General features: G+C 38.2%; 1 protein-coding gene across 3 annotated transcripts in view; it reads right to left on the bottom strand.

Annotated features, from left to right (window-relative positions):
- Positions 1 to 27601, bottom strand: part of LOC137296332 (adenosine deaminase domain-containing protein 1-like) — a 201088-nt gene that overhangs the window by 76141 nt on the left and 97346 nt on the right. For all 3 annotated transcript variants that reach the window (XM_067828108.1, XM_067828125.1, XM_067828116.1), the window contains exon 8: positions 12639 to 12800. In XM_067828108.1, coding sequence (XP_067684209.1) covers positions 12639 to 12800 — 162 coding nt within the window. The remainder of the gene's footprint in view (positions 1 to 12638; positions 12801 to 27601) is intronic.

Genomic DNA, 27601 nt, shown 5'->3' with positions numbered 1-27601 from the left:
AGTCGTGGAGTATCCCTGCATTTAGTAAGTGTTTAGTATATTGAATCACGATATGAGAACAACAGCCCGACTAATTGGCTGATCAAAGGTTGATTACATGACATAAATATCCTTCCTGGGACTTAATCAGGCTATGGGGTGGAAAATATTCCCCAGGTAACACCAGCTGTTTTTTGTGGTTGAACTGAAGGATTACCTGTTGCATGCAATTTCAATTATAATGTATAATTAGTATAGGACTGATTTTGGACGTATTCTTACAGACGTAAAACGTTCTGTTTTATGTTTTAAGAGATAGGTTTCATCAAAAACAACAATGACGGAGCAAAACAGACTAATCCCAGTATTCATGCATATATGTATTTTGGATTCCCATATCACTTGTCATTATATGGATGGAATAGTGACTTTAATAAATATAAACCCATTTACTCACAAAAAACATCCTTTTCAAAATCGATAAGGCATTTCAAAATCAAATTTAACACAAATATATTTTAAAAACTAAATTGATTGTTTATTTCTTTGTAAATGTTTGTAACATTTTCAGACAAGGTATTCTCATACGATGTTGTATTAGCAGTAATTCGACTTTATGTAAGACTTTAGTTGCAATACCTGCTAGTCATTTTGTTAGGTTTTCCAAAATGCTAACTGTATTTTTCACATGAATCTACTTTCACAGAGAACTGTGAGGCAGGCTATACGGAATGCTGAGTCTGTAAGAGGAATGACCCTAAATCCACAACAGATGTAAGAATATACTTTAATATACTTTAAATACAGTAACTGCAAGAGTTTCAATGCATTAAACCATTCAAAAAGTAAAACTTCAGGTGTTTCTACAATAACCTCGACATGAATTTATCTTCATTGCGCTGACAATAAATTTAGAATTGTATTTTTACATGTTGGAAACAGGACAGAATAAGGACGCTAAGGCAGTTTTCCCTGTTATTCCATACACTGAGTTTCAAGGTTTTTTCAGTTCTGCTTAATGCTCTGTCCTATATGCATCAGTGCACTACAAAAAATGAGCACAACCCACTTTCATATAAATAAGAATGCTCATTTCTTGAGCTCCAAACGTGACTTTTGTCGCACAGTAAAATTATGCAACAAAATGTGACGTTCATGGGCGATTTTGTTCAACCATTTGAATCGGGTGCATGAGTTTGGTGACGACTTCTTGTTATAATTCCGTAATCACTGTATAATATATGTCAGTTTTATTGAAACATAAAGTTTGTCAGGGAATTGTATTTTGTTTGTTGCAGTGGCTATGACAAAATGTTTGCAGACAAAAAAGGAAACCGTCTCAAGAAAGAAAAACAACCAAAACAAACACAATGATGTCATGAGAAAATATTCCAGAAAAACTACAGTAAGTAAACATGAAAACCAATTTAACTAGCTTTCGGGAATCAAGAATTAGATGAAACTGTTTCAAGAGGATGCACTACATAACTTGACTTACCATCAATTAACAAGGAAGAAGGCATGTTAATTGATGAAGTGAGATGATATCAATTAACAAGGCATTAGACCTTGTTAATTACAGAACCTTTACTGACATGACTTGCTCATCAATGAACAAGGGATGAGGCTTTGTTCAAGGCTGGGAGATACAGTAACAATCACCCCACAGTATTAATCTATGTGATCTTTCAAAGGAGAAAAAAGTTGTACCATACAACACCCGTGTTCTAATGCACTAAATACACAAGTATCAATAATACTTGCTATGAGATTATGAGAATAACCATTGATTCTATTTTGACATTGGTTTACCATTCACTTAATGTAAGTATAATCATACTGACTGTTTTCTTCAGAAATCGAGTTGAAAGGATGCGACAGGCAGACCTCCCCAGCCATAAGAAAGCAAAATATGAACAAGTATTAAAGGATGCACAACTACAATGCTACCCCATTGTTATTGATTGTATATTTGATAATAATGTGTAACATATTTTCCGTAAATATGTAAATGGAATGGTTTTGTATGAAATATAATCTTCCTCTTTTCTTGTAGTAATCTGATAATTCCTTCCCGAAGGTAAATAAACATCTAGTGTAAGCTTGACACTGTCCATTTGTTTTGGGATAATTTAATTCGCATGAAAGACAGGAGTATTATAAAAGTGAAACAAATTCCGCATTACAGAATACCATCTCCATCAACAGTGCAGTACTGACCATGGAGCACTGTCAAGCAAACATCAACTTAATTTCAATGTTATGATATACTAAATTCCTTGTTCACGCGTCATAAACCAAATTCAGCACATTACAACTTTCACCCCCTAAACAACCCACTCCTCGGCGCATTATCGCGATGATGACACTGCAAGATGTCAAACCAGCCTACAACTCAGCAGAAACAATTTCAAAATGTTTTTTTATAAAATAAAGATGCAGCAGAGTACTAACTATAGTGAGGGAAATGGAAGCAGTTTGACTTGCCACAGCTCAAATATGGTTCCTATGCTATGTGAATAAAATGACAATGCACAAAGTCGAACGAAGGCCATTCTGTGTTTTTTACAGACACGAGGTGGATAAGAACTTACTAGTATTTGGCGTTACCACTATTGATCACAAGATAAAAAAAACATACATGAAATATCAACATCTCAAATATTCCACCACTATAAGTACTAGTAACATATATTCCATTATATCAGTTCTGCTGTTTGTAAGAAAATAAATAGAATTACAAGCGTACAATCGCGATTCAGAAGTGCAATATGTTGTACCATTGAGCCTATATAGAGTATTGTAGAGTATCCCTAGTTGTACTTGGATCTATGTCCCTCGTAACGAAGCCCGCGGGAGACCAAACCCAGTCATAGCTGGTGGATGTGCACTCAAGTGTAACGACGGCTACCGATTGTCTGCTTCATTTGCTGATAAGCCGAGGGCTCATAAGGTTGGGCCCATAGTGTGTTCAGAAAGATGATGTGTTTGATGGGCATTTTAGAAGTATGGCGAGTCACAAGTAAGTAAGATTCTTTATGGATAACAACTTTTTGTATTGTATTTGATGGGTTGTTTCAGTTTCATATACACTATGTTGATATCCATAAAGAATGTATGTAGAGATGTTGGGTTTTGTAAATCCATCTCTGAATTTCCGTTCGATCCAATCACAAATCATCTCAGTAGAGATGGTGAACTACTGGAAACTGTCATTCGTCCAAGTACAAAGCAAAACTGACAAGAGTTTGCACCAGTTTTCGTGAGATCCAGTCATCCGAGAAAAACGGATGTAGTTTCTTTGCAACCCATAGACATAAAAACATGTCATATGTACAAGTATCACACCTGCTTAATTACATAATGTGGCAGAGACAGGACTCGGGTGCATGAGTCATCAATCAATTTATTTTGTTTATGGTGTATAGCCTGATTAGGTGTTAAGTTCAAATTGCATGTGGTCAATGATTGAAGCTGTGTATTGCACATCGTCTCTAGCAGACAGGCAGCCATACATATAGGTGTCAATAAACCAGACATTAAGCTTTCTCTGTGACAGAGGCTGCTTCTTACAATCAAGATGTTTTTTTATGTAACGAGTAGATTATTTATTTGTTTGTGTACACAACCAAGATTAGACTACTGCTCACGACCTAAGACTCCGGGCATGCATACTGTTTCAAGTTCCGCGAACCTATTCACTGCGCATGCGTCATGGGCGCAGCGCAGCACAACTGTTGAAACAGCTTCTTCCCCCAGCGCTGGGGGAAATTTAGTGAATCGCTTGAACTCCGATGTCGCGGGCTTTTTTTCATCGCATTTTTTTCTTTATAGGTTGAATTGGCATTTTTTATGATTTGTTTCGGTAACTGCATACGAAAAGGTATCAGAATCTGCAAAGTTGTGTTTTCCCTTTTTATGTGACCGTTTAGAAAGTTTCGTTCCATGAGAAAACCTATCAAAATAATACAACATATCAATAATGTCCTATGTTCCAGGGTGGGCAGTTCTCTCTGGAGGTCGTGATGTTTCTTTTTCTTAGGGAGCAGTGTCTGGCCAGCACTATGTTGCACCATGTTCAGTTTATTAATTTGCGTCTCCAATCCAACATGAAATTTATCATCTCGAAAACGTTGGGATGGGCTTTTCCAACAAGTTACTTTAACCTCCCATGCCAACCTCCAACCTGTTATTTGTCCAGGGCACATTTCTGTCATGGGATTCCATTCCTGAAGGTTATTGTTTAGTTATGTTAAATATAGCAGTATGTGTTAACTGCAACTAGCCCATGTACAACAGGTGTAGTCCCACGAAGCATAAAATTATTCAGTTAGGTACAGTTCATTCGGCTTATGGGACTTCATGCCTCAATAATTTTATGGGATTATGGTGGATTGTTGCAGAAAGGCAGAATCAACAGAAACAACAAAAAATCAAATATGATTGTGAAATATTTCAAAAGGTGATCTATCCCACCTGTATCACTGGTTCTATTGGTAAAGGTTGGATCGACCACATGATTCATCGCAACATATACTGTCATGTGTTATGTTATCATAACACAATCTCTATCATTTAGCATATTATCAGAGGTGACAAGGTGATATTGTTTATGGTTATTGTTATTCACTGTTCCTAAACACAAAATAAGTGGGATACTGAGTTGGAATTCTTTTCTAAACAACTTGCGCATACTAAAAGAAACACCCATGCATCTTCACTCCACCGAACACTGTGGTAAGAGCATCAGCATCCTACCCCTAACAGAGTGACCCCTGTCCACTGAACAGTGGTCTGTCCCACTCTTATTTCACGCCCCAATTACCTCATTAATTATGTCGAGGGGTCAAACTGTAATTAGCCTTTGGGATTTATTAGGTGTGAATTTGAGGCCATGCGGACCGTTTTACCATCACTCACCAGTTATCTCCCCTTGTGGATCTTTACAAATTGTAAATGTCTTGTAAACATCTTTCCAAAATTGTAAATGTCTTGTAAACATAATCTTTACAAAAGATTTACAAGCTTGTAAATGTGAACTTTTGATCCAGTGATATATGTGTTTAGTGTATGTTGGTTATTATTTTATAAAAATAAAAACTAGATTACTATATTATAAAATGGAGTGTGATGAATTACTAGAACAGATGATACTTTCAGATGAACAATAGGACAACAAACAGTATGACAGACTGGTAACACTAGTCGTTTGTGGTAAGGGAAAACAATATTTTGGTGACAACATCACTACTGGTAAAATTCAGAAAATGTCAGATAAGGAAATCAATGAATTATATGCTAGGTATGATGCACAACTCGGGGCTGAGATGACAAAGGCTATAGGTTCTACTATTACCCAGATTTATACCGGCATAGCTTCACACCTTTTACCAATCCCTCCCGAACATCAACTACATTTGTGGGAGGACTCAGAGAAGGACTCGTTTATTGATAATGCCTTGAGCTATATCAGGTGTGCTTTGTATCACAAATACGGTGTGTATCTAGCCCCGATGACTGCAGCAATCATCACAGCAAAGCATTGTAAATTTAATAAAACAAAATATAATAATAATAATATACAAGATGGATGCTGCCCAAGAGATAACCAAAGAGGAAACACCGAAGCCGAGTCCTGTGGGCAGCCCCCAGAACCAGTGACACAAGTCACCAAGAAGAGAATCAGAAAAGAGTTGAAGCTGGTAGAAAAAATGCCTTAGCAAGGCATAGGAAACAAAATTACACGTGGAGTCCTGCGGAGTGGGGATACCCCACACCCCCCCGTGGATAGCCGTCGGTGACGTTGTAGCCACTGCTACTGTTTTATTATATATGTGGTGGGGCAAACCTCACCCTCAACAACTAGTTGCGGACAGCCAAGGCCAAGCCGACTGCAAGTCCCCCCCATCGACCCTCATATTATGTTATAATTAAAGTTATTTATTTTCCTTAATATATATTATGTCTGAGGGAAAAACACTCGTTAACGATTTGTAGCAGTATGTTATTAATGCTGTATTTTTCACAGCATAATTCATAAAAATCATTAATCACATATTTCATAGACATCATTATCTGTTCAATGTTCATTTGTTCTATGTTGTCTCTGTCTTGCTGTTGAATGCCACCTCTGTACATCTTCACCTTTTTCTTCTGTTTCTGGAGCCTTGTCAACAAGGATTTCCCTTCACTTCCTTTCTATTTTTAGCCAGGTAACCCATTCTTTGGGAGTTTCCCTTTCTATTAATAGGACACATCAAAGACTTCCTTTGATGTGCTACCTATGTTCTTATTGGCTATTGTGCCCTCTGTCCTGACTTCCTTTGGCCACCTGTTTCCCACCTCACTTCACTTGCTGAGGTGGAAGCACCATTTCGTTTTCCAGGTATGGCCAATTTTCTAATCTATTTCCATCTGCCTCTTTACTTCATAATTCTCTATAAAAAGGTGCAAAATGTCTTCTAAACAATAGCAACACATAATTAAAAGTAATATTTATTCAATAATTCTACAAGTGTAGGAATATACATTTTAATTAAGGTAAATTGTAAACATGGTTTTGACCATGTGCTTTTGAATGTTTGAACAACTTTTACGCAGGTACTTTAACAGGATATTGAATAATTCACTGTGATATATACACTAGCTGACAGTACTGTGATAATTTGAACTATAATATTTAAATTATTTACTTGGTTCTGAAGTTTTATGACTTCACTTGCTGTTGCTGAGGTGGAAGCACCATTTCGTTTTCCAGAACTTGACTCAGCAACAGCTTCATTCCCCATTTAAAAAATCTTCATCTTCACCACCATTGCCTTGTGTCGTCTTGAGCAGCAGCCCAGAGCCGAACCATCAAACACACGGCTACAGATGCATACCACGCATTAATGACTTCCGGTTTAACAGTAAGATACGCTTGGTTGACTAAAATGATTATAAAACAACCGACTATAAAGCTCGACTTTGACTTACAAGATATTTTTATGCTTAACTATGAACACTGGTATAAGAGGGTAAGATTCTTTATGGATAACAACTTCTTTATTGCATATGATGCGACGTTTCGGTATGGATCCTTATCAGGCCCCCCTAAGTAATTGAAGGAATTACAGCAAATTTGAAGGAATTGCATCTCAAATGTAAACAAATGCAGCCCACTCGCGAAACAATTGCAGCGATATCGGTAGTTTAGCGGTAATAACAGAAACACATCGGCCATATCGGAAGCAATGTCGGTAATACTGGAAACACGATCGGCCATCTTCGGAGATTTTTCGGTCGCGAGCGGAAACTCACGCAGCAAAACATGGCGTCGTTGGAACAAGCACCCGTCTCGGTGAGATTTGTTTTTAGTTCCTACTATTACATTTTTACACTTATCCATCTTTGACCACCCGTGTTGAATGCGTTTAGGTATGAGGTGTTGTCGGGGCAATAGCTTATGTTTTTAGGAAAAGATAGTCACTCTAGGAGAGTGTCACAAATCATGCCCCTGCAGTTTGTTTACATCTGAACATCGAAGTCGTGCCGATGATTACGAACGTGCGCCAGATATAACATCATTTTTTTTTTTAAAATGTGTTTAAATTTGTCAGTTGCACTTCATAGCAAGACAAATTATGGCTCATAAACTTCTTCATGGCGCACGTTCATGATGTTCGTAATCATCGGCACGACTTCGATGTTCAGATGTAAACAATCTCCAGGGGCATGACTTGTGACACTCTTCTGCAGTGACAATCTTTTCCTAAAAACATAAGCTATTGCCCCGACAACACCTCATACCTAAACGCATTCAACATGGGTGGTCAAAGATGGATAAGTGTAAAAATGTAATAGTAGGAACTAAAAACAAATCTCACCGAGACGGGTGCTTGTTCCAACGACGCCATGTTTTGCTGCGTGAGTTTCCGCTCGCGACCGAAAAATCTCCGAAGATGGCCAATCGTGTTTCAAGTATTACCGACATTGCTTCCGATATGGCCGATGTGTTTCTGTAATTACCGCTAAACTACCGATATCGCTGCAATTGTTTCGCGAGTGGGCTGCGTTTGTTTACATTTGAGATGCAATTCCTTCAAATTTGCTGTAATTCCTTCAATTACTTAGGGGGGCCTGCTTATACCGTTGTGAAGCAAGAGTGACTCTTGCTTGACAAAGGTATAAGGATCCATACCGAAACACTCTTGCTTGACAACGGTATAAGGATCCATACCAAAATGTCACATCATATGCAATAAAGAAGTTAAACGTTTGTTAAAGATAAATGTATAATTTCTATTTCATCCCTGTGGTATAATTTGTAATTCCTTGCGGACGAATCCTCTATGTGGTCCAATTTGCAAGTAGTACAGGTTCGGTTCCCCATCTTTGATATCCACTCCATATTGGAAATTGTACATTTTCATAGACCATATAGGATCTGTAGCACGTTTACGGGGGTCTACCTCGTATTCACCTGGTTGATATAAATATCTAACAATCGCACGATCTGGAATTTTTTTTCTTTGTGGTGGGAGCCCCGACGGGGTGCTGCTGCCTCCGATATAACGGATTTCACACGGATTGCTTCGACTGGTCTCTTATCGAGTAGTCTAGTTACTTCGTGATTCATAAAGTCAACCACATGAGGAAGTCGTACTACCCATTCTCTAAATCAGGTGAATATTGATGTGCAAACAATCGTTCAGCTGTGGTGTGTTTGAATCTCTAAACTACAGCTTGGCTTCGATGATTTTAGGTCTCAATCCCACGTATTCAGATATTGGTGTGCCCGCACATTCATCCTTCGTCTTACCTAAGACCTTTTTGTTGACTTGACTGTACATAGGATGGTCTCTCGGGTAGTCACTAGTATCATACAGAATATATCGCTATTTATATCCTCGTACACATCCTCTGTTTGAATCTCCATTAGTAATGAATCGGTATCCGTCTACAACACTTCACATCTATTTCCATGCTGCTTCTTTAGCATGTTATAGTAAAAGTCGTACATCAGATGTTTGGATAAGTCTACAATACTCATATCTACGTAAACAGGGCGATTAAGTTTTATATGGCTCTTTTTCATAAGTATAGCTGCCAAGTCATCATCGAAAATAGTACTTCTATTGTATGCAGGGCTGGCTATCAGTTTCCTGAGCTCGTCTTCCTCACTTGACCAGACTAGCTTGACATTAACTCGTTTTCTTAACTTCTCCATTGTTTTTCCACATATAGAGTTGTTCATGAGTTTGTATAGGTTTTTCTCAAAGTCGTTAGTAGCTATCTTTCTCAGATCTGTGTTCATTCTAATATAGGGATCCATCCATGGGCTCTGATCAAACTTAAGTATCCTATGTACTTTAGTAAGCTTCATACCAAGTGATAAATACAGCTGTAAGATACGGTAGTGGACAATATACTTTGGTCTTTTTTCAACAAATTAGGTACAAGTTTTTCTACATTTGCTTAGCGGACCATTCATCAGGTTATATTGGTACTCAGACATCCAGTCTTGATTAACTCTCAACCTTTCAGGAACTAGGGGGTAACATTGAATCATGCATGATGCATGGAAATTACCAGTGTTTTGCAAATGCAGATCGATGGAAAGGAGATACCTCTGAATTTTCTTGTCTTGTTTCATCTGCAATATCTAGCAATTGCTACAAAAAGATGTGCTTTGCATTCCAATGAATAAATTTTGACAAAACGTTCAAATGTAGTTCCTGTGAATATTAAGAAGGGGAATCACACTTTGGGCTAGGGAGCATGAACAAACATCGAGGATACAACAATCCATGCCCCGTTGTGACCAGTGAACAACTTATAATGTAGTTGGCATTAGTGTATAACACTTGCTGGTCTAAATTACTCTTGTGCTTATTGAGCAATTGTTCAACCAGTAGTAAAAGAGATGGGTGTTCTGGGTCACCACATTATAGCCTATGGAATAAGAAACTATCCTCCCCTCACTCATATTAATTTATACCTGTCCATAACACAACTACTTTTTATCTCCCCTATAAAATAGTCTTTTCATATAACCTATGGAATAAACGCGAATAATATGAGTGAGGGGAGGATAGTTTCTTATTCCATGGACTATAATGTGGTGAGCCAGAACACCCATTCATTATACTACTGGATGTATGGGGAATCCCCGGCCGTTCAGCTGTAAAAACTAGAAAGACTAGAAAGATTAAAAAAAGAGTAAGAAAGCTCCTTTTGTGAAAGGTGTCTTCACAGGTTTTCTAGGTCCGATCTGCTCGATTCGCACAGTGAAGATTGCCCAGGTGTAGGGGAGACAGATAGAGATGCAGAGAGAAACCTGTGAAGACACCTTTCACAAAAGTGTTTCATTTCCTTGTGTTTCGATTGATTGTACAACAGTCGGCTAAAATTCTTTATCCATGTGTAGTGATATTTTTTGCCTTGTTGTACTATAAACATATTGATTATTTTCCGACCATCCTTATACAATAAAGGACTTATCCTGTGTGCTATTATGTTTTTACCTTTGTGCCCGAATATGTTTATGGTTAAGTCTGGATTCTGTTTTTCTATTTTTAGGACCTGAGAGATAGGGGTGGGTTCATCTATACCTTCCCAGTTAATTCATTAAGCCCTGGAGCCGCTCCCCTCCCCAACACCTGGCACCCCTCGCTGACTGCCTGATTGCTGCGACGAGGCTAATTAGTGCTAATCATGCCTGATTTCCCTGTCAGGTCTCGGATATGACAGGAAACTGTCTAGTCTCACAAACAAGTACTGATTATTTAATTGTGTCGTAAAGATGTAAATGGGAAAGAGGCCGATGTGAATACATATATTACAGCATTTCATGTAATTTATTACCTGTGTCTCTCATACCCCTTTGCCAGTGTGTGCTGTATTTTTATCAACACATACGCGGTCTTTGTACGTACGAGATGAACAAATATACAAATTCCTCCTGTCTCACTCATCATATGGACTGAATTATAATATATTATTTATAATAGAGTTTAAAAATAGGGGGGCTTGTATTATAATCGTCTAGACTATTTCAAGGAAAGTATCAATAGGTGTGTAAGGTCTGGTCATTAAAGTTGTTCTGGTAGGACACATCCCATTTTCTTTATCCTGTATTTCATTGGCTATTGTAGGTTACACCCAGTTTTGTATCAGTCAACGAATCATAATCTTGATATTGTTTCAGTTTTAGTTAAATAGTCTCCAACTTCATTTGTCCATCAATAGGGTTTAGACTCCCAACACAGGTCAGCTCTAGTCCTCAGCCCAGGGGGTTGTACCAACTCTCTGTGGCCACCCTTGTTACTCTATTTCTTGTTAATAAAATTGTTATTAGCTTCCTGTAACTTCGGACTCTTTGCTGAGTTAATTCCCCCATGCAGACCAGCATGCCAGTTTGGTAAGGGATTTCACTGGAACCTTCACTTGCACCCAAGACCCATATCATAACTGGAGTAGGAAAGTTAGATGATGCTGATGTTCACATACTGTCCCCCTAAGGACAGGAATATTGACCAGTAACAATGATCCCAACCTTGACTGTTGACTTGTGACATGTTTACCAACTAAGTAGCAGCTTTGTGAAGTGTATTTTGGTCTCAGTCAGAGCTGTCTGTGGTTGTGTGCAAAAGAAGGACACTGCTAGATATTCTATCAAAACAACTTTGAATGATGCCTGAAACGAGCTACATTGGGACAAAGTTGCAAAGGTAACGAGGCTGTCAGATTGAAATTTCAGTCTAGGGCCCATGTGATGAGTCCTAACAACATGTGCCTTTGTTGAATTGATAACTGATTGTAGAATAAAGGAAGATGGCACTGGATGCAGAGTGAAATCTGGTTACAAACTGAAAACCTTGTGAGGTTCAATAACCAATCTAGTAGAATGAAGTCAGAAGCTTAAACTTCAGCTGAACTTACTTTAATTGGTGAGCTTAAATTCCCTTTCCCATATGGAAGGCACAAGAGATCCCTATGTTGTGAAAATAGACCACTATGGGTATTATTCACAGACTGTGCGCTGCCTTGTCCAAACTCCCCAAAGTTTTCCTCACAATGCTTCAGACCAAGCTCGGACGCAAATGTCCTCGTGCTTTAACTATAATAGTTCAGGGCGAAAGTGTGCTTTATTACACTATACATGGTGGTAGAACGAACTGTATTTCTTAAGTAGATAGTTACTGAAATGTCAACAAATGAGTGTGTGCATCAATAATGATAAACATCATATCATCATGCATCATCATGCAATCACTGAATAGGAAAATCCTTGTTGCTAGGATTTCATCACACAGCATTGTTTTGCTGATACGCACTACAACATTATGTGAGGCTATTGTGATCTGTTTCATGTAAAACCAAATTTTAGTTATTGGCAGATCCATAACTGGCATCATAAAAGAAATAACCCACCGATTTATATACAGTTTTTTGCAGTGTTCTGGTGATGTTGAGAAAATTGACATATAAAAAAAAATAATATAGAAGACTACTTTGTTTTGTTTTTGCTACTATTCCAAAACATAATCATACCATAAAGCTTTTCTTGAGCCCTATGAAAATGATTATTGATGAGTGTTGGCACAATATAAACTAATATGGTCTCCAGATGAGTTAAGAAAAAAGAAGTAAGAGGTGTATTAGAGAGGTTTACTTACATATCAGCAAACAGACCATAGTCACCCTCTGGTGGCTGGCTTACAAACAGGTGTAGACTGATATGCTCCTTCAGTCTCATCAGACTGGAAGTTGAACTTGGGCAAAATATAGATAACAGTTTGCTCCCGTCATAGTAACTCTTCAGTTCTCTATGAAAATATCTGTAATAAAACAATTTACACCTTTTAAAGTACGAAGATTGTTTTGTGATGATGGCAGAAATCTTGGGAGAGTAATATCAAACACCTTTCCAGGCATTTCAGTGTAATGTTCTGCATCCCCTAGATTACCTGCCTGTACAGTCTTAAAACAAATCCTAAAAAATGTGTCACACATTTCACACACTGATAGAAATGACTCTAAATGGCTGAAATCCATAACTAAGCTGTTCGCAAGCAACCCTTCATCAATGCACCCTTTTCTTGATTGTGCTGCATTTCACAATAAATTGACCAGGGACAGACTTCCACACAAATATCTTTAATACAATGTCAATGTTCAACACATTTCTTTAACAACAAGACAAAGTCATCAATATTCCACACAATGGCAAAATACTCTCCATGAATATGTCTACAAGTTATGATTATGATAGATGTTTTGGCATGTATCTAGCAAAGTGGAAGGAAAGTACTGAAAGGTTTGTAGGTTCTGCAACCTTGATGCCATGGAAACACAAAAAATATTTAAATCAGAATTCCAAAAGTACCAAAATGCACCAGTTAACCACCAGAAATTTGGTGAATGTTTCAAAAGTTCTGCTCCGGAAAAGAGCACTACCACCAATCAAACTCGGTGCCAATGAAATGCTAAAAATACTTTATCCAGAATTCCAAAACTACCAAAGGGCACCAGTACATCACCAGAACAATCTATACTAGGCACATAAAGAAACTGTACATATACAAATTTGAAACCTAAATTTATCATTCCTGTGGAGACACATAAGGACTTAAACTCAGATTAGTGACATGTATCCAACATGCAACCATCCCAGGACTTCGTTGTATTCACCCCAACACAGTTTGACAACGCTATGCTATGGATTTCTTGCAACACCACAACGCTGACTTACTGCCTTAGCTTACAAATTTACTGGATCTCTCCCCAATAGAGCATGTTTGGGACGAGATGGATCAACGTCTACGCCATCTTCCTCATCCGCCAGATTAAAGTCAATATGTACCTTTGACATTGTCATCATACTTACCAACTGGGATAATATTTTGACAATGCACATATTCCTATTTATAAACAGTCGTCAGCATGGTGTACAGGTACATTCGCATGGGTATAAACAGTCATCAGCATGTTGTACAGGTACATTCACATGGGTATAAACAGTCATCAGCATGTTGTACAGGTACATTCACATGGGTATAAACCGTCATCTGCATGTTGTACAGGTATATTCACATGGGTATAAACAGTCATCAGCATGTTGTATAGGTACATTCACATGGGTACAAACAGTCATCCGCATGTTGTACAGGTACATTCACATGGGTACAAACAGTCATCCGCATGTTGTACAGGTACATTCACATGGGTATAAACAGTCATCCGCATGTTGTACAGGTACATTCACATGGGTATAAACAGTCATCCGCATGTTGTACAGGTACATTCACATGGGTATAAACAGTCATCTGCATGTTGTATAGGTACATTCACATGGGTATAAACAGTCATCCGCATGTTGTACAGGTACATTCACATGGGTATAAACAGTCATCAGCATGCTGTACAGGTACATTCACATGGGTATAAACAGTCATCAGCATGTTGTTCAGGTACATTCACATGGGTATAAACAGTCATCAGCATGCTCTACAGGTACATTCACATGGGTATAAACAGTCATCAGCATGTTGCATAGGTACATTCACATGGGTATAAACAGTCATCAGCATGTTGTACAGGTACATTCACATGGGTATACAGCCATCAGCATGTTGTACAGGTACATTCACATGGGTATAAACAGTCATCAGCATGTTGTACAGGTACATTCACATGGGTATAAACAGTCATCAGCATGTTGTACAGGTACATTCACATGGGTATAAACAGTCATCAGCATGTTGTACAGGTACATTCACATGGGTATAAACAGTCATCAGCATGTTGTACAGGTACATTCACATGGGTATAAACAGTCATCAGCATGTTGTACAGGTACATTCGCATGGGTATAAACAGTCATCAGCATGTTGTACAGGTACATTCACATGGGTATAAACAGTCATCAGCATGTTGTACAGGTACATTCACATGGGTATAAACCGTCATCTGCATGTTGTACAGGTATATTCACATGGGTATAAACAGTCATCAGCATGTTGTATAGGTACATTCACATGGGTACAAACAGTCATCCGCATGTTGTACAGGTACATTCACATGGGTACAGTCATCCGCATGTTGTACAGGTACATTCACATGGGTATAAACAGTCATCCGCATGTTGTACAGGTACATTCACATGGGTATAAACAGTCATCCGCATGTTGTACAGGTACATTCACATGGGTATAAACAGTCATCCGCATGTTGTATAGGTACATTCACATGGGTATAAACAGTCATCCGCATGTTGTACAGGTACATTCACATGGGTATAAACAGTCATCAGCATGCTGTACAGGTACATTCACATGGGTATAAACAGTCATCAGCATGTTGTTCAGGTACATTCACATGGGTATAAACAGTCATCAGCATGCTCTACAGGTACATTCACATGGGTATAAACAGTCATCAGCATGTTGCATAGGTACATTCACATGGGTATAAACAGTCATCAGCATGTTGTACAGGTACATTCACATGGGTATACAGCCATCAGCATGTTGTACAGGTACATTCACATGGGTATAAACAGTCATCAGCATGTTGTACAGGTACATTCACATGGGTATAAACAGTCATCAGCATGTTGTACAGGTACATTCACATGGGTATAAACAGTCATCAGCATGTTGTACAGGTACATTCACATGGGTATAAACCGTCATCAGCATGTTGTACAGGTACATTCACATGGGTATAAACCATCATTAGCATGTTGTACAGGTACATTCACATGGGTATAAACCGTCATCAGCATGCTATATAATTCATAATTCCAAAAGTACCAAAAGGCATCAGTACACCATCAAATACACCAGTACACCACTTATATGTACAAGAATGGAATAACAAGGAGAGGGTAGAGAGAGTTGGTAGAACTCACTGGGTTGAGCTAACCTGTGTTCAGAGCCTAAACCCTCCTGACTATCAAATGGAATTAGTGACCATTTGTCTGAAATTGAAACAATAAAAAGATTACGATTCGTTGAATGATACAAAATGGGTTTGCCCAATAATAACCAATGAAATACAAATTGGGTTGTGTCCCACAACAACCACTTCAATGACCAGACAGGGGAGTACATTTCACATTTCCTGATAGCTTGCTCTGGGTCTTGTCTTTATCATCATTAACTGGTGTTTGCATAATATGTTATTTTAATGTAGGTGATGACATATTTACTCAATAAAATCAGTTTATTACATAACAGTTCAGTCCTTAATACCAAAGGTTCGGATGTATCTAAAACATCAGTGAAATTGTGTAGTCGTAACTTATGCCTTTTTCAATAGTATGTCTGTGAGATGAGTTCTATTACTTTTGACTGGAGTCTTTCTCTAAGTAATTACTGAACAAAATGAAACTAATATTCTATCTTCATATTTTCCTATATTGCATTCCTAATATATGACTTGTAGTGGTAATAATTAATTATGAATTTTTGTGTCAGTTATTATTCCATGAAACATGGCTGAACAACACAATCCAGGGTTTCAATTATCCTACAAGATTGGACAGAGACAGTAGTATCAAATTGTAGTCTAGATTTTGTTGAATGCTTCACATATTCAGACTGTCTGAGCATGCACATGAAACCGAACAACAACATGACTCCAGTCTTCCTTGGCCCACATGTTTTACAACACAGCTTTTGTTAGAGTTATGTCTCTAGGCAGTGCTGAGTAAGCACACATATAGTACCTCTACTGGTTTCTGGTTACACCAGATTTAATGTGCATAACTTCACTCACACACGAATTGCCTTCAATCAAAGCCTACCAAAAGATGTTAATTTGGTAATCACCGACCTTGATGTGATGCTAACATTTAGGAAGATGAATATTCAGAAGTCAATCACTCCCAATGGAATATCTGGCATTGCAATACGAGCATGTTGTAAACACTTGTGCGGGATATGCAGAGTGATGGTTCAGATGTCTATCGACGACAATCATATACCAACAACTTGGAAAACCTCACAAATAATCCTGTTCCCCTGTCAAAAACTTCAATGATTAATGACCACTACCCAGTGGCTATTACTGCAATAATCATGACATGTTTTGAGAGAATTATCTTGAACTTCATTTAGCAAAATATTGGACTTCAACAGGATACTTTACAATTTGCTTACAGGGCCAGGCTTGGGGTAGAAGATGCACTCTTTTCACTGTTGCATAAAATCATCTAGAGAATTCAGAATCTTTTGGAAAAATCCACTTTGATAGTGCAAACACAATCCAGACACATTTGATGGGTTTACTCTCATTTTGCCTACAAACATAATAAAAGTGTAGGCAGAATGAGGAAAATTAGGCCATCCCTAATTTAGAAATGGACTTGCCTACAACAACATAACACAATCTTGATTGTATTTGACTTGGGCTGTTGTGCCAAACCATACAGAAAACTTTACTAATGTAGAAAAACTGGGTTAAACTGAATCATAAGTACAGGGCATGGGAGTGCATGAATGAATATTTAATCATTACATACCACGTTTGTCGTTTGGTACGTTTGTCTAGGAATAGGGTTGGTCTAGGGATGGTTTAATAGAAGTTAAGACATATAATTGAATGGTTAATGCAATAGTATGTCATTTGTTCATTGTTAAGTTTCTGTTAGTATTTTTCTACTTTCTTCTGTTTTGAAATAAATTATTGACAGTTGTTTGCTTGTTTTCTGATATTTTCCCAGAGATTAAGTGTAAGGTTTTGCATGCTTGTTGGGAGCTTGTTTCCTACTATGTAGATGATGTTATCTGGACCTGGGGGTGAAGCTGTGTTTTTAGATTTGAGGGCTGCTTTGAGTTCATGTATGTTTATTTTCTTGTTTATTGAAGCATGGAAGTGGAGGGTTGTGGGATGTAGGGTGCAAGGTAGTTGGCAAAGCTACTTGTTTCAAAGAATGTCTTTTCCATTGTCTTTGTTTGTGGGCAAGACTTGGAGGTTTGGAGAATATTTTTTGGAATTGCCCTGTATGGCTTTGAATTTGTTCCACAGTTTCCTAGAGTTTTGATTGCCATGCCATGCCTGAGGGATCAGCAGAAAGTTTTCCAAGGATCTGTTCTTTCTGCCCTGATAATCTGTTTAGTTTAGTTCAGTATTTTTGCCAAATATAATTTGGAACGGTCCCTTTTAAAGGGGCACTGATGCAGAACAATTTCCATGGACTGGTTTAAACTTTTGTTATTGTTTTTCTCCTGTGAGTACCCGGATGATATCCCAGAATTCGTGACTGGATCATGACCTCTGCTGCGCAGTCCATATGCGCAATTGAGAGTTTAATTATAGACTTATCAACTAAGGTGAAGACACTTTTACTCTATTACAAATGTATTATGAAAACAAATGAAACACTTTGAAGGGTAGTCATCTGCCAGTGGTAGAAATGGTAAAAAACTATTAGGACAGAAAAATAAAGAAGCCAAAGTAAGTCTCTATATTTTGTCTCATAACCCTAATTAGTTTATAGTCATATTTGTATGATTTTGAAAATTAATAAAAGAACACATGGTCTGCTTATACTTATAGTAAATTTCTAACATGACTAACATTTAGACATTGTATAGACTGCCAATGTGGATCCTATTTCACACACATACGCGATCTAGTGTGTGTTTTCTGTCATACAGATTCTGCTGAATGCTACAACAAATAAATTAAACCAAAATGCAAATAATGAAAATAAAACAAACAAATTTTATAGTTACAATGTCAGGCTACTACCTTGTTCATGAATTTATCCATCAATATCCACATAAAAGAACGATATTCCATTCATCTGCAGCTGGTAAATAATCCTGCTGTATGTTGTGTTTCTTACAACAGTCTAATTTGCGAAAAAGTAACACATCATTTCACGTCTTTCACATTGGTGAAAACCTGATAAACTTCTAATTGATCACCCAAGATAGCACACCTGACAACTAATTGTATGATTTCCGCCATTCTAAGCAATTTAGTCGGGTGTGGTATTTAATGTCCAGCCACTGGGCTGCTAGTCACAACAAGCACAGTTCTAAATGAGTGATGAAATTTATTGCAGTGTCAAAGTTGGGAGGAAGGCTGAAAAGAGAGAACCTCCCTCCTGTAAGAGTTCATGCAGAATGTATCATTTAAGGCAAATAATTTTAAAACTGGTGAAGCACATGTTTGAAGACCATGTGCTAAGTCAGAGTTACAATAGCTGGCAAATATTTAGATAATGAATGAAATAATATTGTAATTAAATATGTTTTTACAATTATGAAGCAGTGAGATACTCTTTTACTAAATAATGTTTGTTTGCAGAACAAAGTATACAGAGATAAGAATACTGAAATCTTCCTCACCTGAAAAGAGAGAACCTCCCTCCTGTAAGAGTTCATGCAGAATGCATGAGGAGGGCAGGTGAGGAAGGAAGTTAGACAAGAGGACCAAAAGGCCAATCAAAAGACAGGTAGCATCTGACAGGTGTCAAAGGAAGTCAGATGCTAGAAAGTTATGTCAGGTGGTGGAAGTTTCTAAAAATAGAGAAGGGGAAGTCCAGGTGAAGCTGGAGACATCAGAGGCTGCTAAGGGTATTGAAGATGCTAGCGGCTGACATTCAACTGTAGACAAGGACAACATAAAATAGCACGAAATGATGACAATGACAATATGTATGACAATATATATACATAATTTATGGATATGATGAATCTGTGGGGGGGGGATTATGAGAGGATGGTATTTCTGTGGTTACAACTAGTGGTTATATCCACCACCCTGCTACAAATGCAATGATGGTTAATTCTTTGAAGGGAGGATGTTGTTTTTACACTCTCACTTTACAACAGGGTGTAGTCAGTATAGATTAGTACGTCAACACACACTGCCTTTTGACAAATCCGCTGTAGAAGATAAAAGCAATTAATCAATCAGTGTGTTAGCGGTTAATCCTTTGATCGATGTTTGTTTTTGTAACTCAGCTGATAAACCCTGGCCTCTTGCATCACTTACATGCACATGTTACATAACGTACAATACATTTGCCATTACAGACCTTAATTTATAGTGTTGAGTATTTACTCCAGCGGTTAATCCTTTGATCGATGTTTGTTTTTGTAACTCAGCTGATAAACCCTGGCCTCTTGCATCACTTACATGCACATGTTACATAACGTACAATACATTTGCCATTACAGACCTTAATTTATAGTGTTGAGTATTTACTCCAGACAGGAGAAATGCCAAATGGGAACCTTTTTTGAGTAACCTGAGTGGTGTTACCACTAATTATACCTGTTATAAATTCATTAACTGATCATCAAGAGAATGATGACAAATAACACGTGTAGGTTTACACCATCAAACGCGAGTTACAGCAAGGAAGATGTGATCTCTGTGTCGCATGCAGCCTGAAAACACTTATGGGCTGAAACTGTTTTGAGGATACCAATGGAACTTCATTACATAAGAAATACGCACAGGCATTTGCTGTGTACTTAGGTAAATAGGTGTAATCAGTTTTTTATGTAAGAAAATTTTCAGATTTCTCTACCAATGGCAAAGTCATTGTTTTTAGTTTACAAATTCAAATAAATCAACTGTGTGTTTTTATTATCATAGATAATAAACCAGGGTAGCTACCATAGCTACCAAAATTTACGTATGATATTTGCTATCACAGCTGGGCCAACACTCAAAACTATCTAGATATAAAGCTTTGGAATCTTTCGGACTGAAACAAATGGCTTGCTACATGCCTGTAGACGTCATATTTTCACGTAACATGATTAAATACTAGTATCGAGGTAAAAAAATCACAGAAATAGGATCAAATTGGATGAGTCACTTTACCATCCAAGCATCTGAAAAAAAACCCTACACTGCTGGGATATTTTGTTACTTTGTTATTTTGTTATTTTTAAATAATGACATATGATGGACATCCGGCCTTTTGACTGTTTAGGTGAAGAAATTCTGCTAATATGGACTGGAACACAGTCCCTTTGTCCATCACGATCGAGGTAGCGGGTGCTGACCAATTTGCTGTTTTGTTTCGTAATTAGACCGTTGGCGAGAAACATTATTCGCTCCGTATCAGTGCCCTTTTAAACTGTTTAAATTACAGCCACCTAAACTCTATGTCATGTCAGTGTTGTAGGTAATTTAGATGCACAAAAAGGTTTAGAGAGAAACCAGTCTGTTTGCTGCTTTTAATTGATAGGTAAACAATAAGAAATTACTAAGTCAAAAAGACATGAATGTCCATATAACAAGGATGAATCAAAGCAGTCCGCTTATCAAAACAACTCAAACAAAAATAGGAAGACACACAAAAAACAAGACACAAAAAAATCAAGCTCTTCCGTTTTTTCTTGTGGGAAGGTAGGGTCAAGTATTGTCTATCAAGGTTTCATTCTGCTTGCATTGTTGTGACCAAGAGACCATGATTTTCGTTAATTTTAGCTGTAGGCAGAATGAGAAGTCATCATTTACTGATAAGGGAATTATAATCAATTAACCTTCTTAATTAACTAACCTTAGCATGTTCAGGTCAATTCAACTCTTTCATACGTTAATCTTGTGAGTAACGAAGAAGAAGAAGAAGAAAGATGACTGTATATGTCATTTATCCACATGTTTGAATTTCAAATTTGCTGATGATGCTGCTTTGGTTGGGTTTATTTGTCAATCATAGTTCAAGTTTAGAACCAGTTTGTATCCATGGGCAGGAAGTTGAAAGAGTAGAAAAGCATAAATATCTGGCTACTATCCTGAATAATAAACTTTCATGGAAATCAAATTCACATTGTGTACATCAGAAAGCACCAGAGAGACTTTTCTTTCTGTGAAAATTGCTGTCACTTAACGTAGACACTAATATCTCAAAATTATTCTAACAAACAGTCATTAATAGCATTTTAAGTTTCCGCTTTCATGCTTGGAATGGCAATCTTCCTTTTACATAGAAAAACTTAACAAACTTGTAAACATGTGCAGCAAAATTTGCAGCTTTAATTTATAACTGCTACCTTTTCAGTATGAGTCAAAAGTTATGAAGAAAGGTCTTGCCATTCCATCACATCCATCACACTTTTTAAATAAATGTTATGAATTTCTGCCTTCTGCCCACTGTCTCAAAATCATGTATTACAAACCTAATAGAACTTCAAAATCATTTGTACCATACAGCATAAAACTTCTTAATCTTCTTCCCAAATTGTAATAGTGAAATCTATGATGAGGCACAAATGATTATTATGCTTGTACATGTACTTGACATTGTGTATACATACTTTTAATTATTTGTTTTTATATGCATTGCATTGCCTCTTTGAATGCAAGGCAAAATTTCAGTTACGGTTACAGAAGCAGAGGTGAGTCTGTGAGAAGCTGGAGGAGAGTGGTGAACCATGTCCTTGATGGCCAGAGGGGAGCCACTAGATAAACTTCACAGTTGTGTGACCGAATCTTGGCCAGAACTTATTGTAGCATCTTAAACGGGACGAAGGCATAAGCAGTCATATTTTTCCAAGTTATCATCATGGCATCCACTGTCCATGCCACTGGTTCCGGCACTGGACCGACATATATTGGAAGACAATTATGCCTGCAGGTCGCAAAGAAGTCTATCTGTGGAGTTTCCCATTTTTTCCTGATTAAATCGAAGGCCTCCCTGTGTAGAGTCCACTCCATGGGAATGATGCTGTCCAGCCTTGATAAAGAATCCTCAAGAATGTTGAAATGTCCCGGAATATGACGAGCCCTGATATAACATCTTGTATATGAGGAAAATGACAAACAGACATTACGTGACTCATGAAAGACTCATAGAACGTGTTAATCCCTGCTTCTTGACATAAGCCACTATTCTAGAATTGTCCATAGTTAAGCATGACATTCTTAACGTGGGGTGTCCAACTCCAGTGATCCAATGCTTTCACAGTGGCTAGCATCTCCAACATTGATGTGTAATACCCTCTCCTGAAGAGACAATGTGCCCTGAACTTGCCAAAGGTCCATGTGCACTCCCCATCCTATCCAGATGATGTATTCTGTCCCTTAGAGTAAAGTCCCAGATGGAAGTCAGAGATACCAGGAGACATCCATTTCCTGACTGACGATTGCCTTAACCTGATATCTTGCAATATTCTGGTTCACAACTTTTCTCAACAATCCTGTGGAGGATAAATATGACAAGGTCTTGCATCCAAAACTTTTTAAGAACTTTATTGTCAGGGACGGTGTCAATTCTGATCTTTCCAGATGAATGATTAGTCCCATGTGCATAAACACATGAATCATTATTCTTGTCTGCCTTAACACCTTGTTTGTAATTGCGTTCATGACTAGGAAATTGTCTAGATACCCATGGATGGATATACATCTCTGATGAAGAAAGGATACGATGGGGGTCATCACAGCTATAAACAGCCATGGAGCAAGGGATATTCTGAACGGTAGGACTCTGAACTGATTCCTGTCACCATTTTCTACAAATCCCAGGTATCTCTGTGATCAAGGATGTACAGGCACATGAAAATAAGCATCCTTATGATCCAGGCTTACAAATTTTGCTTCTGGTTGAATTAGATTGTGCAAAATGTTCTAATATTCCATCTTGAATTTTGGTGGTTTCCATAGAAAGATCTTGTTGAGAATTTTCAAATCTGTAACCATACATATCTTTGTCATGTCTTTCCTGCGAACAAGGAGCACGGGAGAACTGAACCCTTCCGAAGTGTCCTGTGGGGGTATCTCTCTTACTGCTTTCTTTATCCAATAATTGATGTATAGCTTTCTCAGCCACAACCATATGATGACCTTGAATATGAACTCTGCATCCGTTTGGAATACAAGTAACTGACAGTTGGACCTGCCAAGGTAGGATGAACCCCCAACAAATCACCTATAAAGTCCATATGTCCTTTGTAATTTGCTACCAGTTTTTGCAATACTGTGCTTGATGACCCCCTACTGGAGAAAGGGCTACCTGCTGAACAAAACTGATATCCAACTCCAAATCCAGGGACAGATTCAAATCGTGAGGAGTAAAATAAACATTTAGTATAGAGTTAAAACTTCTTTGCCCAGGTATGAAAGGACCTAGCCCATCTTGTTCTACCCCTTGAGCATGAAGGAGTTGAGACGGAGTAGACATATGCAGCCTAGTATCCATGGCCCAGCAGATCCTAATTACAAATGGCATAGGATGGTCTCTGAGGAATCCTGGGCTGAAGTGAATTCAACTTGGCCAACGCCTCTTTGTAGTTGTCCAAGGCACCCTTTAGAACTGAAAAATATGGTAATCCCATGGGGCACATTCCAGGGGCAAACATCCAGACAATCCCAATTCAATAGGAAAATCCCATTCTGTGATATCCTTAGGAGGCAGTAATGTATTTCGATAAAGAGCATGGAGCATTTCCATCTTTTCCTTCAAGGGCCATTCAGGACAATAGTCCTGCCCCGCTCAATCCATGGATGGCAAAGTAACCAAGCCTTCCTTCATAATTAACTCTGGATTACTGTAAAATCGACAAAGTTCCCCCGTCGTCAATGTTTTGCAAGCTAAACAACCCGTCTTGCTAATTTTGCGAGTCCACCTCTTAATGACGATGAAACTTCATTTGCCCGACAAAGGAAAAACAAGGAGACCTCAAGGAGACAATATAGCGCCGTACATACACAATCGATGACCACCATGTTTGATCACGTGATTTACCAGCATAATTGGTGGGACAATTACATTGAAAAGATCAAACTGTGCTTATACGCACATCACTTGACATACGAGTATGTAGTGCAATGACTTAACGAACTAATGACTTAACTAAACATCCAGAATTAAACACCTTTAAATGGTCAGTCAGTCAAGACAATTATCATTTCATAAAATGTTGAAGTTGTTACTGTAAAGAAGCGAAGTGACCCTGTTGTTCCTGGACGACCAGACCCTTCTTCAGCTGAAACGAATGACTGCAGCAAACAAGGCGACTGAAAAAAGTATGAAGAAAACACCAGATACAACTGTAACAAAACATGGTGTCAAATAGAAACGGGAGAACAATCACTTTTTTCCCGAGACTCATGCTAAGATTGTAAAATATGCGTCCGAGCATGGTAACACTAGGGCTGCTAAACATTTTAGCACTTAATTGAACAGCAACATCGGTGAAAGCTCTGTAAGGTTTATGAAAACTTCTTACTTACAGAAGAAAGGTGAAAAGCCGAAACTGGCCAGCTGCCTTAAAAGAAGATGGGTCGGCTACTGCTCCTTGGAGAAAGTGACAATCTCATCAAAGAGCATGTGATTGGAAATCGGAATAATAGGGTATCATAAACTTTTCTATTGTCATTGCTGCAGCAAAGGGGATAATAACGCATGAGAACAGATCTCTTCTAGCTGAGAATGGCGGCCCTATTAGTTTAAACAAATTATGTGCAGAGTCTTTTTTAAACCAATTAAGGTTTGTGAAACGAAAGGGTATGAAGGCTGCGAGAAAACTCCCGAACGATTTTGTGACATGAAAGGACGAGTTCGTTTCTGGAGTGGGTGATATGGTCACCAAGTACACCATTACCCAAGAACTGGTAATCAACTTCAACAAAACTGGGGTAAAGATTGTCCCAGTATCCAACTGGACATTGGCGACTCTGGGGTCTTGAAGACAAGTGAGAGGTCAGAGCTGCATTGGGACGTACTGCTATCGGTGAACTCCACCTACCCCAACTCATTTATCAAGGAGTGACAGACAAGTGCCATGCCCAGGTCAAATTTCCAGTTGACTGGCATGTGACGCATACAGCCAATCACTGGCGTTGTGAGCAAAGCATGTTAGACTATGTTGAAAACATACTGGTGTCTTATACCAAATCGGTCAAGAAGAACTTGAAATTGCTTGTTAACTGAGAAAACTGACATTTCGTTTGGAGATTCGTTCCGCCTGGATGTAACAGGGGAATTACAGCCGATGGATTTACCAATGAACACCACTTTCAAGAGTGCTATGAAAACCCACTTTACACAGTAGTATGCTGAGTGTGTTGCCCAAAACCTGAAAGACTATGTTGACAAGCATATAAACTTGAGAATAAGCGTGATGAAACCTGTTTACACAAGGTGGATCATCACAAACCTTGATGCTCTCAAGAAGAGGCTAGAGGAAGTTGGCTGGTAAACATCTGGCCTTCTTGACAGTGTAACAAAGTGAGTTACTGTTACTGTTATTGTTGTGTACTTGAATGTGTATTGTTGGAAATGCTGGTATGCCACTGAAGTCATTGAATTTCTTAGTGCAACAAGAGTCATCAGAAAATGTCATATCCCCCGGCTCCCAAATATTTGAAAGGACAAATCATCTGAAGTTCGAATCGTTTCCATGGAAGTCATGAAAAATATAAATGCCATATATCTGGAAACAGCACAAGGCACCCCTTCAAGATCTGTCTCATATGTCTGCCAAGATCTGTTGAAAGATATGAAATGGTTTTCGAAGCCTATCCCTCCATTTTGAGACAAATTCAGAATTGTTTCCATGGAAACCAGGAAAAAAAAAATACCAAAACATTGTAAAGACAAAAAGGTACCACTTTGTGGTCTGCCTCAAATATCTGCCAAGTTGTGCTGTAAGATATTGAATAGTTTTCGAGTTGTGCTCCAGAAACGAAGCCCATCCCTCCATTTTGAGACTAAGTCAGAATTGTTTCAATGGAAACCAGGAAAAATAAAAATGCCAAAATATTGCAAATAGCAAAAGGCACGACTCTGTGGTCTGTCTCAAATATCTGCCACATTTGTGCTGTAAAATCTTCAAATAGTTTTCGAGTTGTGCTCCAGAAACGAAGCCTAGCCCTCAATTTTGAGACTAAGTCAGAATCGTTTCCATGGAAACTGGGAAAATGATATATCACAAAAGTTTGTAAATAGCAAAAAGCATCACTTTAGGGTCTCCCCTACATATCTGTTTTGGAGAAAGATATTTAGAAGATTTTGAGTTGTGCTCCGAAAACGAAATCCATCCCTCAAATTTAGACTAAGTCCGAAACATTTCCATGGAAACCCACAAAATTATAAATCACAAAAACCTGCAAATACCAAAAGACAACACTTTAGGTTCTGATTCATGTATGTAACAAGTTTTTCTGAAAAATATTGAACGGTTTTTCAGGTCTGCTCCGGAAACGAAGCCCATTCCTCTCTTTTCAGACTAAGTCCGAAACGTTTCCATGGAAACCCACAAAATTATAAATCACAAACATTAGGCCACAGACACCGTCGTTTGTTTTCTGCCATAGATATTTCTTAATTACTTAACAAAATGAGAGAACTCATTGCATCTGGAAAGTTTTGCGCCTACACTTCATTCACAATACTAGCGAAACTTTCCTGTCTGCCAAACTGTTGATTTACAGTAGTCGTCTGGTAAATCATGTGTTTATCCCAATCCGAGAAGTCTGGTACTAACGTAATAATTGGTGGGCAAGCAAGACCATACTGTGCGAAGACATCGGTTGAGTAGTACCCATGCTGGTCCGCCAACAGGATGTAGACCACGCTGTGGGACACCAAATCACCCAAGTATGAGACGACAGCCGGCTCAGGAGGCAAGGTACCATGGGAGCTGACCCATAAGGGTTG

Source organism: Haliotis asinina, chromosome 1 (assembly GCF_037392515.1).
Source record: "Haliotis asinina isolate JCU_RB_2024 chromosome 1, JCU_Hal_asi_v2, whole genome shotgun sequence".
Taxonomy (NCBI): domain Eukaryota; kingdom Metazoa; phylum Mollusca; class Gastropoda; order Lepetellida; family Haliotidae; genus Haliotis; species Haliotis asinina.
This window is presented reverse-complemented; position numbering and strand designations above follow the sequence as displayed.